This window comes from Sus scrofa, chromosome 15 (assembly GCF_000003025.6).
Source record: "Sus scrofa isolate TJ Tabasco breed Duroc chromosome 15, Sscrofa11.1, whole genome shotgun sequence".
NCBI lineage: Eukaryota > Metazoa > Chordata > Mammalia > Artiodactyla > Suidae > Sus > Sus scrofa.
The window spans coordinates 16,834,912-16,850,411 of NC_010457.5; the positions used below are offsets into that span (position 1 = coordinate 16,834,912).

Here is a 15,500-nt window from a genome sequence, read left to right on the forward strand (position 1 = left end):
TGCAACTTTGGCCTAGCAAAGGTATAGGTTTTCCCTATCTGTCCTCAATCAAGTCTGCTAGTTTTGGTTGGCAAAGCCAGAGGCTTCTGCCCTCCAACCCAGAATCAAGTCTGCCCACCTGGCAACAGAGCTGATGGTTTTCATGACCAACCTAGACCGGAAAGCTACAGTCCTCATTAGCATAGATTGGGAAAAAAAGAGGGGGAGGTGACCGAAGCAGCCACAAGCACAAGGGCCAGAGGATCCCTCTATTCTTACCTGAGCTCTAGTAGTTTCTCAAGAATAAATGCTCCTGAATTTACTTGCCCTTAGGCAATTCCCAGTGCCGTGAAATGGTTGTTTTGATGTTTTTTCCCTTTTCAATTTCGTATTTTTTTTCCATAAAGGAAATGCACTACTTCATGTCATCATTATCAGAAGTCCCCTAAACATTTGCTTTTGCAGAAATAAGAATATTTTACAGGCCCTTAGGGCTATTCTGTAAATTTTTCTATCACCAGCAAAATAAACACATTAAAATTACAAAAATGAGGAGTTCTCTTCGTTGCTCAGCAGTTAATGAACTGACTAGGATCCATAAGGATGTGGGTTCAATCCCTGGCCTCACTCAGTGGGTTAAGGATCTGGCGTTGCTGTGAGCTGTGGTGTAAGTCTCAGACATGGCTTGGAACCTATGTTGCTATGCCTATGGTGTAGGCCGGCAACTGTAGTCCTGATCTGACCCCTAGCCTGGGAACTTCCATATGCTGCAAAAAAAAATTACAAAAATGAATCTTTTTTAAAAAGTCATCATAATTATTCAACTACACAGCTAATAAGATTTCTTGTTTTTGTGTAACCAATAAAATGTGATTGAAGCAGAAGGCCCAAAGACCAGGCTAGACAAAAGCAAAAGCACACAGACAAAAAATCTGACCTCAGGTAAAACCAGCTGTACTTTCGGTACTCTTTTCTAATCTCAGTAGAGTCTCATCAGGCATATAACATTCATGCTGTAACTATTTATACTATTTTCATATGGATGCTGTAACAAATTACCACAAACCTGGCAGCTTAACACAATTTTTTTTTCTTTTTTTGTCTTTTTAGGGCTGTGCCTGTGGTATATGGAAGTTCCAGGCTAGGGGTCAAATCCAAGTTGTAGCTGCTGGCCTACACCACAGCCACAGCAATGCAGGATCCGAGCCACGTCTGCAACCTATACCATGGTTCATGGCAATGCCTGATCCTTAACTCACTGAGTAAGGCCAGGGACTGAACCTGCGTCCTCATGGGTACCAGCCAGGTTCATTACCGCTGAGCCAGAATGGGAGAACTCCCCACAACACAAATTTATTATTTTACAGTTCTCTAAGTTAGAAGTCTGACACACGGAGTTCGCGTCGTGGCGCAGTGGTTAACGAATCCGACTAGGAACCATGAGGTTGCGGGTTCGGTCCCTGCCCTTGCTCAGTGGGTTAACGATCTGGCGTTGCCGTGAGCTGTGGTGTAGGTTGCAGACGCGGCTCGGATCCCACGTTGCTGTGGCTCTGGCATAGGCTGGTGTCACAGCTCCATTAGACCCCTAGCCTGGGAACCTCCATATGCCGCAGGAGCGGCCCAACAAATGGCAAAAGACAAAAAAAAAAAAGAAGTCTGACACAAGTCTCACCAGAGTTAAGCAAGGTGTCAGCAAGGCTATGTTCGTTTTGGAGGCTCTAAGGGGAATCCATTCCTTGCCTTTACCATTTTCTAGAGATACCTTCATTTTCTGGCTCAAGACCTTCTTCTACTTACAAATTCAAGAATAGCAGGCTAACTTATTCTCACATCATATCACTTTGAGACTATCTCCTGCCTCCTTCTTCTACTTTAAAGAACTCTTAAGATTACACTGGGCCCACAAGATAATTCAAGAAAAGTATCTCAATCTTAAGGTTAGTTGATTAGAAACCCTAACTTCATCTGCTCTCTGAATTCTTTCTTGCCATGTAACGTACATTTACAGGTTCTAGGATGTAGACATCTTTAAGAAGTAGAGGTTGGAGTTCCCATCGTGGCGCAGCGGTTAACAAATCTGACTAGGAACCATGAGGTTGCGGGTTCAATCCCTGCCCTTGCTCAGTGGGTTAAGGATCCAGCGTTGACGTGAGCTGTGGTGTAGGTCACAGACTCGGCTTGGATCCCGGATTGCTGTGGCTGCGGCATAGGCCGGTGGCTACAGCTCCGATTAGACCCCTGGCCTGGGAACCTCCATATGCCGCAGGAAGCAGCCCTAGAAAAGGCAAAAAGACCAAAAAAAAAAAAAAAAAGAAGAAGAAGAAGAAGTAGAGGTTCTGCCTACCACACCACCTTCTTATTAAAATCTCTGCTCAAAAAAGCTCTCATAAATTTACATTTGGACATAAATGTCTACTAAGGCTAATGTCTGTGTCATTTCTAAGGCTATTTTACTATAAAGAATAATTAATCAAGAGATTAAATCTCTAATGATAGTTTCAGGATCAGCCATTAGAAAGTATTTAAAGGATAGGTACATAAGAGGCAGAGAGAAGCAGCCAAGAAATCACATCACTAATTACCTTTCTTATACTATAAAACTTGGTCATGAAACTGTACACATAAAGTCCCCATCTTCCTGACTTTTGAAGTAAAAGGCTTTTGCTTTAGTCTCCCAGAACTCTGCCGAGTCTCAAATGTCTGGCTCAAGAGTTAATTACTAAGAAATGTCAAGATGTACAAAAAAAGAACAGCTATTGGCTCAGGAAACTGGTAAGAATTTAAAATCAGCCACATAGCAGAATCATCAAACTCCCAGTTCCCTGAAAGATATAAAGGGCTGACACACCATCTTTTTTTCTTTTCTTTTTTTTTTTTTTTTTTTTTCTTTTCTGGGGCTGCACCTGTGGCATATGGAGGTTCCCAGGCTAGGGGTCGAATCAGAGCTACAGCTGTCAGCCTATGCCACAGCCACAGCAATGTGGGATCCAAGCCAAGTCTGTGACCTACACCACAGCTCACAGCAACGCCGGATCCTTAACTCACTGAGCGAGGCCAGGGATAGAACCCACCACCTCATGGTTCCTAGTCAGATTCATTAACCACTGAGCCACGACGGGAACTCCAATCTTAAGTTGTTTTTACAGAAAGCAAACCCAACCATATGAAAACTGCTGACTGCAACACAAAACCCTCAAACTTGTTGGAGCCAGAAGACTGATGATGCATGAAACTTCACCCTGATGCCAACCAATCCAAGTGAGCACAAGTCAAAAACAGACCCTGTGGCTCCCTTTACAGTGCCTTTAAAAACTCTTCCCCGAAAGCCATCAGGGAGTTGGGTCTTCTTTTGAGCATGAGCTGCCCATTCTCCTCACTTGGTGCCCTGCAATAAACAGTCCTTTCCTTCATCACAATCCAGTGTCAGCAGATTGGCTTTGCTGCGTCAGCCCAAGCCCAAGTTCAGTAACAATCATGCCCATGTATGTTTTTTAAGAACTGTTTCATCAAATGCACTTAAAAATGTAACAGGCGGGTGCTTGATATAAAAACTGAAACTAAGAGATATCAAAACAGATCATAGATTGGGAGTTCCCATTGTGGTTCAGCAGGTTATGAACTTGACCAGTATCCATGAGGATATGGGTTTGATCCCTGGCCTTGCTCAGTCAGTTAAGGGTCTGGCTTTACTGTGAGCTGTGGTGTGAGTCTCAGACACAGCTCAGATCTAGCATTGCTGTAGCTGTGAAGTAGGCCAGAAGCTGCAGCTCCAATTCGACCCCCAGGCTGGGAACTTCCAAATGTAGCAGATGCAGCCCTAAACAAACAAACAAACAAACAAACAAACAAACAAACAAACGAGACGTAGACTAACTTCGACCATCAATATTAAGTAGTTGACATAAATGTTCTATTTTCTAAAATTTGATTAATCATAGTTTGTTTCACTCTAACAGGGTCAATTTTTACTGTGTATGTATGATGTAAAAATATTTTGCATAACGCTTTTCAAAATTTCGCTGTCTGCTTTATTATAAACTTTAGTTCCATTTAAAAAAAAGGAAATGTTTGGAGTTCCCTGGTGAAACATCAGGTTAAGGATCCAGTTGGAATACCCGTCGTGGCTCAGTGGTTAACGAATCTGACTAGGAACCATGAGGTTTCTAGTTTGATCCCTGGCCTTGCTCAGTGGGTTAAGGATTTGGCATTGCCGTGAGCTGTGGTGTAGGTTGCAGGTGCAGCTCGGATCTCGAGTTGCTCTGACTCTGGCGTAGGCCGGCGGCTACAGCTCTGGTTAGACCCCTAACCTGGGAACCTCCATATGATGCAGGAGCGGCCCAAGAAATAGCAAAAAGACAAAAAGACAAAAAAAAAAAAAAAAAAAAAAAAAAAGATCCGGTGTTGTTACTGCAGTGGCTCAGGTCACTGCTATGGCATGAGTTTGATCCCTGGCCCAGGAATTTCCACAGGCCACAGGTGCAGCCCAAGAAAAAAAAGTAAATGTTTAAAATGTTTACAGGTGATGTGTATGTTATTCCTCAGTTGCTAAGAAACACGATGAGTAATTTTTATCAGTGAAAATTTTAAGAATTTTTATATTTAACAATTATAATTTTAAAATTCTGTTTTAAAAAAAAACAGAAGTATGAGAACATTATGAAATCTTCTTAAGATGCCCTGTTCACATTAGGCCCCAAATACAAAGACACCATCCCATCTTTTCCCATTCTCAACCATCTGTTGCTATACCCCAGAGTTACCAAACTACTTTCAGGTTTCAAGTTCATTTAGGCATCATCACCTCTAATGCTCTTCTTCTGTCCTGAATATCTTTTTTCCTTTATATTTTCATATTTTAAAACATTTTTACTTGAATATATTTTTATCTAACTTCATCTGGTTTATTCTTACTTGCCTTGAAGGATTCAGGTAAGGTACCATGTCTTCTGGAAACATTTTCCAACTTGATCTGTCTAGAAAGGGGGTAGTTCATATGATTTTGCACCAAGTCCTACGCTGCCCTCTATGAGAACAGTTATCAACAGTGTTGCCATTTGTTCCCTTATCTCTATGCCCCGCTTCTAATCCCAAAGCTAACTGAAGCAAAGACTACATTTTATCCTTGATATCCTAGTACCTGCTTCAAAGAAAATATTTAAAAGTAATGTTTGCTGAATAAAAAGAAAACACATACTTTTTTCTTTCTTTTGTCTTTTTGGGGCCGCACCTACAGCATTTGGAGGCTCCCAGGCTAGGGGTTGAATTGGAGCTACAGCTGCTGGCCTACGCTACAGCCACAGCAGAGCCAGTTCTGAGCCTCATCTGTGACCTACATCACAGCTCATGGCAACACCAGATCCTTAACCCACTGAGCGAGGCCAGGGATGAGGCCTGTGTCCTCAGGGTTATTAATCAGATTCGTTTTCACGAGCCACAATAGGAACTCCAACACACACATTTTAAATATGTTTAATTTTTAAACAATTGTCAATTATTTCTAACCTTCTAATATTTAAGAAAAATAAATGAAATAAATGGAAGTGATATGGCAGATCCCTCCTCCCCCACAGACACACCAAAATATCTGATAAAATGTTTTTTAAATACATAGCTGAACTTGAAAGAATAACAAGGAGATTCCTGAGTGATAGAAACAAAAAGGAAACTGAAAGGCAGAAGTAAGCATGCAAGGTGATTCTGAAGAAAACCAGGGGATTATCAGCTCTGCACAGAGGCCCTAACAGCTATGGACTAGAGACTGGGATTTTACAGGGTAAGTCTTTTAGATGTTAAAAGCCTGTTAGTATAACTCACAGAAGTATCTGCAAAATCGACCAATCTTTCAAAGACTAGAGAGACTGATAATGACGGAAGAAAATTTTATTTATGTCTGAGAATACCACGTATTTAGCTTAGCAATGATAATGTAAATTATGTAACTCTGAGATTATATAATTAGCCCAGGGGAAGTGGTCTCTAGCACGGATCCAGGCTAGGCTATGTCCAAGAACACCCCAACCTCATAATAAATATAAATAAGGCTAGGACTGAAAATGATGATTCCAGAAGTGTAATATTCAGATATTAGCATCTCTCGCTTATGAGGCACTGGGAGTAGGAATGCCTGTATTTTTTCCAATGATGTTACCAATCTCCCTAGAAAGTAACCTAAATACATCAATTTCCTCCTGTATCCTTTACATTTATTCAAGTATTGTCTGTGCTTGAACCCTCCATCAATCCAAATCAATACAGAGGTTGTATAAGATTTTGAATGGCCTCTCAAGAATATGGCGGTACTTGAGGCAAGGAACTATAACTGAGACTTCTATACAAAGCCTGGATCTTAGAACAGCCACCTCAATAAAATAACAATTCAAGGCTCAGATGGTTTCAATGGCAAATTCTATCAAGCATTTAAAGAAGACATCATCAGTTTTACACAATCTCTTCCAGGGAAAACAAAATACGTTGCAACTTATGAGGCCAGCATTTCTCTGATATCAAAACGAAAGTATAACAAAACTACAGACCAATATTTCTCATTAACACAGACACTAAGGTCCTCAACAAAATATTAGCATAACAAATTCAGCAATATATCTAAGCACTAATAAATAGTACACCATGAAGAAGTGGAGCTCATCTGGGGAATGCAAAGCTAATGAGATTATCTAAAAGTCAACCAATGTAATCACCATAATAAAAAATCTAAAGAACAAGCAATCATATCAATTTAAGCAGAAAACGTGTTTGACAAAATTCAACATCCATTCATATAAAAACTCTCAGCAACCTAGGAACAGAATTTCTCAACCTAATAAAAAGCATCTATGAAAAAACTATACCTAACATCATATTTAATGATAAAAGACTAAATGCTTCTCTCTGAGATTAAAAACAAGACAAAGACATACACTCTCACCATTCCTATTCAGTATTTTATTACAGCCTTAGACAGTTATAAAAGACAAGGAAAAATGGAGTGCTCATTGTGGCCCAGGGGGTTACAAACCCAGTTAGTATCCATGAGGAAGTGGGTTCGATCCCTGGCCTCGCTCAGTGGGTTAAGGATCCAGCACTGCTGTGAGCTGTGGTGACGCCACAGGTGTGGCTGGGATCTGGCATTGCTGTGGCTGTGGGGTAGGCCAGCAGCTGCAGCTCCAATTCTACCCCTAGGCTGGGAACCTCCATATGCTGCAAATGCAGCCCTAAAAAAGCAAAAAAAAAAAAAAAAAAAAAAAAAAAAAAAAAGAAAAGAAAAAGGCAAGGAAAAAAGAGCAAACATGGAGATTGAAAAGGAAGAGATAAGACTACCTCTATTCACATAAAGCATGACTGTTAACACAAAAAATGCAAAAGATACCGCAAAATTTCTCCTTGAATAATTCAATTAGTAAGGTCACAGGATATAAGGTCAATGAACAAAAATCAGTCATGTTCCTAGATACTAACAGCGAAGAGCTAGATATGAAAAATTTTTAATAATATCATTAAAATACATCATTTAAAAAAGCAATAATTAGATATAAATCTAACAAAATGTATACAGGTTCTTTATGGTGAAATCAAAGAAGACAAATAATTGGAGACACCAACTATGATCATAAAATAGAAAACTTATTAGCATAATAAACATAACAATTCTCCCCCAAGGCAATTCCAATCAAAACTCCAGCAGAACTTTTGGTAGATATAGACAAACTAATTCCAAAATGTAAACAGGAAAGCAAAGGAGCTAGAAGAGCCAAAACAAACTGAAAAGAAAGGAAAAGGTTGGAGGAATCACACTACCTAATTTAAAGATTTATTCTAAAACTATAGAAACCAAGAGTATTTGGACATAAACCTACACAAATATGGCCAAATAATATTTGATAAAAGTGAAAAAGTCAACAAAATTCTTTTCAACAAATGGTGATGGAACAACTAAACATCCACATGCAAAAACAACATTATATAAAAATCAACTTGAAATGGACAATAGCTCTAAATATAAAGTATAAAACTCTTAGAATAAAACACACATTTGGCCATGTGATCCAAGTTAATGTCACTAGTGACTAGTCACAATGACAACACGACCCTCTGATATATGATGCAAAAGGCACTTCACCTCTATGGAATTCTTTCCAAAAGACATAAAAGAATAATCATAAAAGAACTAAGAATAATCACAAATTTTTTACTTAAAAAAATTTTTTAAAGAGATAACTGAAATTATAAAGGAGATTCTACAAAATACCTGACTAGTATCCCTAAAAAGTTCAATGTGATAAAAAAATGAGGCCAGACTGAGAATTTTTCACAGAACAGAGATTAAAGAAACTAAGAAGACATGATGACTAAATTCAATGTGTAATCCCAGATTAGATCTTAGAACAGAAAATGGAATTAGTGGAAAAACTTGTTAAATTAAGTTTAATAACAATTAATCAATATTGGTTTCTCCATTTTGTCATATGACCATGGTAATATAAGTTGTTAACAGTAGGGGACACTGGGTAAAGGGTATCCTGGAATAGCCTGTATGATCTTCACAAGTTTTCTATAAATTAAAAATAAGCCAGGAGTTTGCATTGCGGCACAGCAAAAACGAATCCAACTAGGAACCATGACATTGCAGTTTAGATCCCTGGCCTTGCTCAGTGGGTTAAGGATTTTGGTGTTGTGAGCTGTGGTGTAGGTCACAGACTTGGCTCGGATCTGGCATTGCTGTGGCTGTGGTATAGGCCAGCAGCTGTAGCTCCGACTGGACCCCTATGCCACAGGTGCGGCACTAAAAAGCCTGGGAACCTGGGAACCTCCACATGTCACAAGTGCAGCACTAAAAAGCCAAAAAAAAAAAAAAAAAAAAAGCCACATTGTTTTTAAGTTTATAATTTTTGTAAATAGGAGAAAGCTTTTGTGACCTTGTGCAAAGCATTCTTAAACATGGCACCACAAGTATGATCCATAAAGTAAAAAATTGATAAACTGAACTTCATCGAAACAAAAACATTTTATTCTGGAAAGAACACAATTAAGAGAATGAAAAGCTATATCTAGGAGTTCCCCTGCGGCACAGAGGGTTAAGGAACCAGCACTGTCACCACAGAAGCTCAAGTTGCTGCTGTGGTGCAGGTTTGATTACTGGCCCAGGAACTTTTGCATGCCAAAAGTAAGGCCAAAAAAAAAAGAGGAAAGAAAAGCTATGTCTAGAGAAAACATTTGCATTCAGAATATATAAAGAACTCTCAAAACTCAATAGTAAAAAAACAACCTAATTAAAAAGTCAATAAGGCAATCCCATTGTGGCTTAGTGGGTTAAAAACCTGACATAGTCTCCATGAGGATGTGAGTACAATCCCCGGCCTTGCTCAATGGCTCAAGGATTTAGCGTTGCCAAAATCTGCAGCACAGATCCCAAATGTGGCTAAGATCTGCTGTTGCTGTGGCTGTGGTATAGGCCTCAGCTGCAGTTCCAATTCAACCCCTCACCTGGGAACTTCCATATGCCACAGGTGCAGCCATAAAAACAAAAAAAAAGTAAACAAAAGACTTGGACACTTCACCACTGAGTATATATGATGGCCAATAAATACATGAAAGAAACTCAAAATTCAAATTAAAACTAGGATGAGATATCACAACACACCTATTAGAATGGCTAAACCTAAAAAACCTGACACCAAGTGCTGCTGAGGATGTACAGCAACTGGAACTCTCATTCACTGGTGGTGGGAATGCAAAATGGTACCATTGCTCTGGAAATCAGTTTCGCTGTTTCCAGCTGAGTGAAAGAAGTCAGTCTCATATGGTTACTGTCTGATCCTACCTCTATGACACTCCTGAAAGGACAAAACTCTAGTGACTGAGAATACATCAGTGACTGCCAGACATTATAAAGGAGAATAAGAGTTTGGAGGAGGTTACAGAACTATTCTATATCTTGATTGTGATGGAAATTTTAAAAAACCTATATGTGGAATTCCCACTGTGGCTTAGCGGGCTACAAAGCTGACTAGTATCCATGAGGACACAGGTTTGATCCCTGGCCTCATTCAGTGGTTTGAAGAGCTGGCATTGCCATGAGCTGTGCTGTAAATCACAAACGCGGCTCAGATCCTGCTGTTGCTGTGGCTGTGGTGTAGGCTGGCAGCTGCAGCTCAATTTCGACCCCTAGGCTGGGAACTTCCATATGCCGAAGGTGCAGCCTTAAAAAGAAGCAAAACAAACAAACAAAAAAACGAAAAAAAAAAAAAAAACACAAAGAAAACAAACCAACAAAAAAAACCCTATACCTGTTTTAAAGTTTAGTGAACCACTCATCCAAAAAAAAAGGTCAGCTTACTATATGCTAATTTTAAAAGTAAAGTTTTAAAAAAGTAAATTGGAGGAAGGTTAAAAAAACCACTAAAAAGTGATTTTCATTAATATATAAATAAATCACCAACAAGTGATTCATTAAAACAAAGAATGGTTATTTTATTCATTCAATGAATATTTAACTATGGATATGTGTCAAATACAGTTTTTTTGAAATTTATATTAAAAAGCTGAGCAGAAGTTATGCAATAGCACTCAGATTTTGATAAATGTACTACGTGTTACTATCTAATAAATTCTTACAATAACCCTCAAAGGTACATATTATTTATTATTTTGATTTTACCAATGTAAACACCAGCTCAGAGAAATTAAATAACCTGCCCAAAGTTGCTGAGATAATAAGTACTTTAGCTAGAAATTAAACATTAATTTGTCTAATTCAGTGTCTGGCCAAAGAGTAGATGTTCAATTAATGTTGAATGACTGAATGCATGCAAATGCATGCTCTATGATACCAAGCTGCCTTCTGATATATTTTGTCATATTAAATACGTGTATTCACATAAAAATAAGATTGAAAGAGAAGCTGGATGGATTATATTAAATGGGTAATTTATTTATTAAATTCCTTATATAGTTCAGTTTTCAAAAGCTCACATTAAAATAGGAATATTTATGAACCATGCAATTTATTGCAATACAAATAATTTTTATTTTTTTAACATGTGACACAATCTACTTGATATAGTAATCACAGTGAAATGAAGAAAATAGAAACAGATATCATTTCCCCTTCCTTAGAAATTCTTAATAAAAAAAATTAAAAGACCAACTCACACCAACAGAATAATTTTAAACCAGTATATAAATTTCCTTTAACTAGGTCTCCTTTCTTGACCATGTACTCTTACTTGGGCCATTTTGGTGGTAGTATGTTTTAATACCAACTTCTCCAAAATAAAGAGATGCTGCAAATAACTGAAAAAATATTAAAAGACCCTTAAAACAATTTAATGTGATAAATGTTTTATATGAATGTATCATATTTAAACTTAGATACTGATGAGTTTTGATGTTATCACTTAATTGAGAATCAGCATTTTATGTCAATTCAATTTTCAACAATATATATTTAATTTTCTATGATATTTAAGTGTTCTATGCTAATCATCAGAATTATAGTTAGGTACAACCTAAATTATGACATACTGTGCAGCAAAGACTTAACTGCAGGCCTATGGCTGCTATCTCAGAAAGGCTTACTTGCAAGGCTGACCTTTGGCTGGCACTTGGGAACTCGGATTTGGGGAGAGGTCTCACCATTTTCTTAACTAATAAGAGTTATCATGCCTACACTATTGGTACAAGCAACATGGTTTAAGCTGAACACACGCTTTCCTTCCAGGTGTCTGAAATTTTGTTATATAGCAGTCAGAGGGTGCCTATATGACTAGTCTCTAATTAAAAAACTGAGAGCTGTCCCTCTAAACAAGCTTGTCTAGTAGACAACATTTCATATGTGTCATCAACTTGTGGTTAAAGGAAATGAGTATATTCATCAGGAAAAGACTCTTAAACACTTGCACTTCCTCCTAACTTGGCCTCAGGCACATTTTCCCTTTGCAGATTTTGCTTTGAATGCTGCCACTTTAAGAAATCATAGCAGGAGTTCCCGTGTGCTTTAGCATTAACAAAACTGACTAGTACCCATGAGGATGCAGGTTCAATCCCTGACCTTGCTCAGTGGGTTGAGGATCTGGCATAGCCATGAGCTGCGGTATAAGTCGCAGACATGGTTCAGATCCCACGTTGCTGTGGCTATGGCACAGGCCAACACTGCAGCTATGTTTTGACTTAGCCTGAGAAATACCATATACTGCAGGTGCAGCCCTAAAAAGACCAAAAAAAAAAAAAAAGAAAGAAATCATAGCAGTAAAATCAGCTACACGCTGAGTTCTGTGTATCCTCCCAGCAAATCATCAAATCTGGGAGAGGTCTTGGGGCCTCCCTGACATATATACACACTAAAGTAAAATATATACTTACCATCTTACCAGGCAATGTGCTCTTGGAGGAAAGTCATTATTCATACACAGCAAATCTTGCATAGATTGTGGAATAACATCTACAGAAACATTTGATAATGAAAAGGTCAGTATGTTCACTCTAATGCAGAATTTTATCATACGATTTAAAGAAATCATCTATAACCTATCTTGCTAATCCATGTAGTTTTGCCATTGCTTAAAAATTTATATCTAAGGCTAACTCTTAAGGAGGGGAAACCAATGTCTCTCTCCTGCTCTTTTCTTCAAAAAAAAAAAAAGCCAACCTACAAAATATATGTGTGTTTATCATTCCTATGTTTATATTTTCCATTGTTCTAAATCATGACTCAAACAATTTCTATTAAGAAAGGCTTGTTGTATTTCTTCTTCTTGGCCTGCCCCTGCATCCACTTTTCTTCAAAATTAGAATTAAAATTTTTTCAACTCTACCTCCGATGGTTAGCCTTTACTCATCCCTGGCCATCTTAAATATTCTTGAAAAACCACTAAGCAGCTTCCCATTTATAACCAATCTACCTGTAAATACTTGCACTACTATCCATAATAAGGCACTAACATCAATTATCTTATTTATACTCATAAATGGATGATAAATTCAAAGTATAAAGAATAACGTTTGTTCATAAAAATATTTTCTTTTGCTATATAGCTATAATTGCTTAGCAAACTTATGGTTTCTTAATTTGGAAAAAGAATAAATAGGAGAACACTAAGGACTTCATGCTCTACTTAACTAAAGCAATAAGCAAATCCAACATAAAAGATCATTGCTCACATCTTCAGACCTGATAATATAGTTTTAATCATTTATCTCCAAATTAACTGGGCTGATGGTTTTCCTGTAACTTCGACCATTAAGTTACAGTTTCAATCACAACCAAATTAAAACAGCACAATACATACACACATGAAGCAAAAATACTTTCACTATCTTATTTTTATATAATAATTTTAATTTTTTTCCATTATAGGTGGTTTGCAGTGTTCTGTCAATTTTCTACTGTACAACAAGGTGACCCAGTCACCCATACATTCTTTATTCTCACATTATCATGCTCCATCATAAGTGACTAGATAATAGTTTCCAATGCTATACAGCAGGATCCCATTGCTTATCCATTCTAAAGGCAATAGTTTGCATCTATTAAACCCAAATTCCCAGTCCTTCCCAGTCCCTCCTCCTCCCTCTTGGCAACCACAAGTCTGTTCTCCATGCCCATGATTTTCTTTTCTGTGGAAAGGTTCATTTGTGCCATATATTAGATTCCAGATATGAGTGAAATCATATGGCATTTGTCTTTCTCTTTCTGACTTCACTTAGTATGAGAGTCTCTAGTTCCATGTTGCTGCAAATGGCATTATTTTGTTCTTTTTCATAGCTAAGTAGTATTCCATTGTGTGTATATACCACATCTTCTTAATCGAGTCATCTGTCGATGGACACTTAGGTTGTCTTTCATGTCTTGGCTATTGTGAATAGTGCTGCAGTGAACATGCGGGTGTATGGGTCTTTTCCAAGGAAAGTTTTGTCCGGAATATACCCAAGAGTGGGATTGCTGGGTCATACGGTAGTTCTATGTATAGTTTTCTGAGGTACCTCCATACTGTTTTCCATAGTGGTTGTACCAATTTACATGCCCAGCAACAGTGCAGGAGGGTTCCCTCTTCTCCACACCCTCTCCAGCATTTGTTATTTGTGGACTTATTAACAATGGCCATTCTGACTGGTGTGAGGTGGTACTTCATAGTAGTTTTGATTTGCGTTTCTCTAATAATCAGTGATGTTGAGCATTTTTTCATGTGCTGTTGGCCATCTGTCTATCTCCTTTGGAGAAATGTCTATTCAGGTCTTTTGCCCATTTTTCCATTGGGTTGTTGGGTTTTTTGCTGTTGAGTTGTAGAAGTTGTTTGTATATTTTAGAGATTAAGTGCTTGCCAGTTGCATCATTTGAAACTATTTTCTCCCATTCTGTAAGTTGTCTTTTTCGTTTTTTTTTTAATGGTTTCCTTTGCTGTGCAAAAGCTTGTCAGTTTGATTAGGTCCCACTGGTTTATTTTTGCTTTTATTTCTGTTGCCTTGGGAGACTGACTTGAGAAAACATTTGTAAGACTGATATCAAAGAATGTTTGCCTATGTTCTCTTGCAGGAGTTTGATGGTGTCTTGTCTTATATTTAAGTCTATAAGCCATTTTGAGTTTATTTTTGTGCATGATGTGAGAGTGTGTTCCAGTTTCATTGATTTACATGCGGCTGTCCAGTTTTCCTAGCAACACCTGCTGAAAAGACTGTCTTTTTCCCATTTTATGTTCTTGCCTCCTTTGTCAAAGATTAATTGACTGTAGGTGTTTGGTTTACTTCTGGGTTCTCTATTCTGTTCCATTGGTCTGTGTGTCTGTTTTGGTATCAGTACCACACTGTCTTGATTATTCAGGCTTTGTAGTATTGCCTGAAGTCTGGGAGAGTTATGCCTCCTGCTTGGTTTTTGTTCCTCAGCATTGCTTTGGCAATTCTAGGTCTTTAGTGGTTCCATATAAATTTTTGGATTGTGTGTTCTAGTTCCTTGAAAAATGCCAGGGGTAACTTTTACTATCTTAAATTCATTCATTTTCTCTCATATCAGTCTCTTTTATCTATTCATCTCAGAAACACTGATTCTAAGCCCCCCTACTATCACAGTTTTTCTGTGATATATGATCTTTCTGTAAATTAACAGCATTTTAAGATTCTTCTACCTTGAACAGTTTCCTTCAGTAATTAGTGGAATATTAGACCCATAAAGCTCTGTGCTATTATCAGACTTCCCACCAGTTGCATTTATTTCCCTCCTCCTATTTCAAAAATATGCATGTTCACATTCTGGTTTAATTATTTTACTTTACTATATAACAGTCCTGTATATGTGTATACATGGTCAAACATCTGCCCTAGTTTACGAATCTAAATGCAAATGCTATCAAATTGCTTTGTTTGTGAAAATACAATAGAAAAGATATTGTAATTTTATTCCTATACAAGACACATATATTTCAGGCCTACACTTAGAAATGAAAATCTGTTTTGACAAGTAAAACTTAACTGTATGTTATTTTTGAGTCAATGAAGAAGAATATTTCATCAACAGATGCAAATTTCATGTTTTT

At 37.8% G+C, this 15,500-nt stretch overlaps 1 protein-coding gene across 1 annotated transcript in view; it reads right to left on the minus strand.

Moving 5' to 3' along the window:
• The window catches only part of RAB3GAP1 (RAB3 GTPase activating protein catalytic subunit 1), a 136,781-nt gene that overhangs the window by 78,544 nt on the left and 42,737 nt on the right, over positions 1 to 15,500 (minus strand). The window contains 1 exon segment of the mRNA XM_013983945.2: positions 12,337 to 12,415. Coding sequence (XP_013839399.2) covers positions 12,337 to 12,415 — 79 coding nt within the window.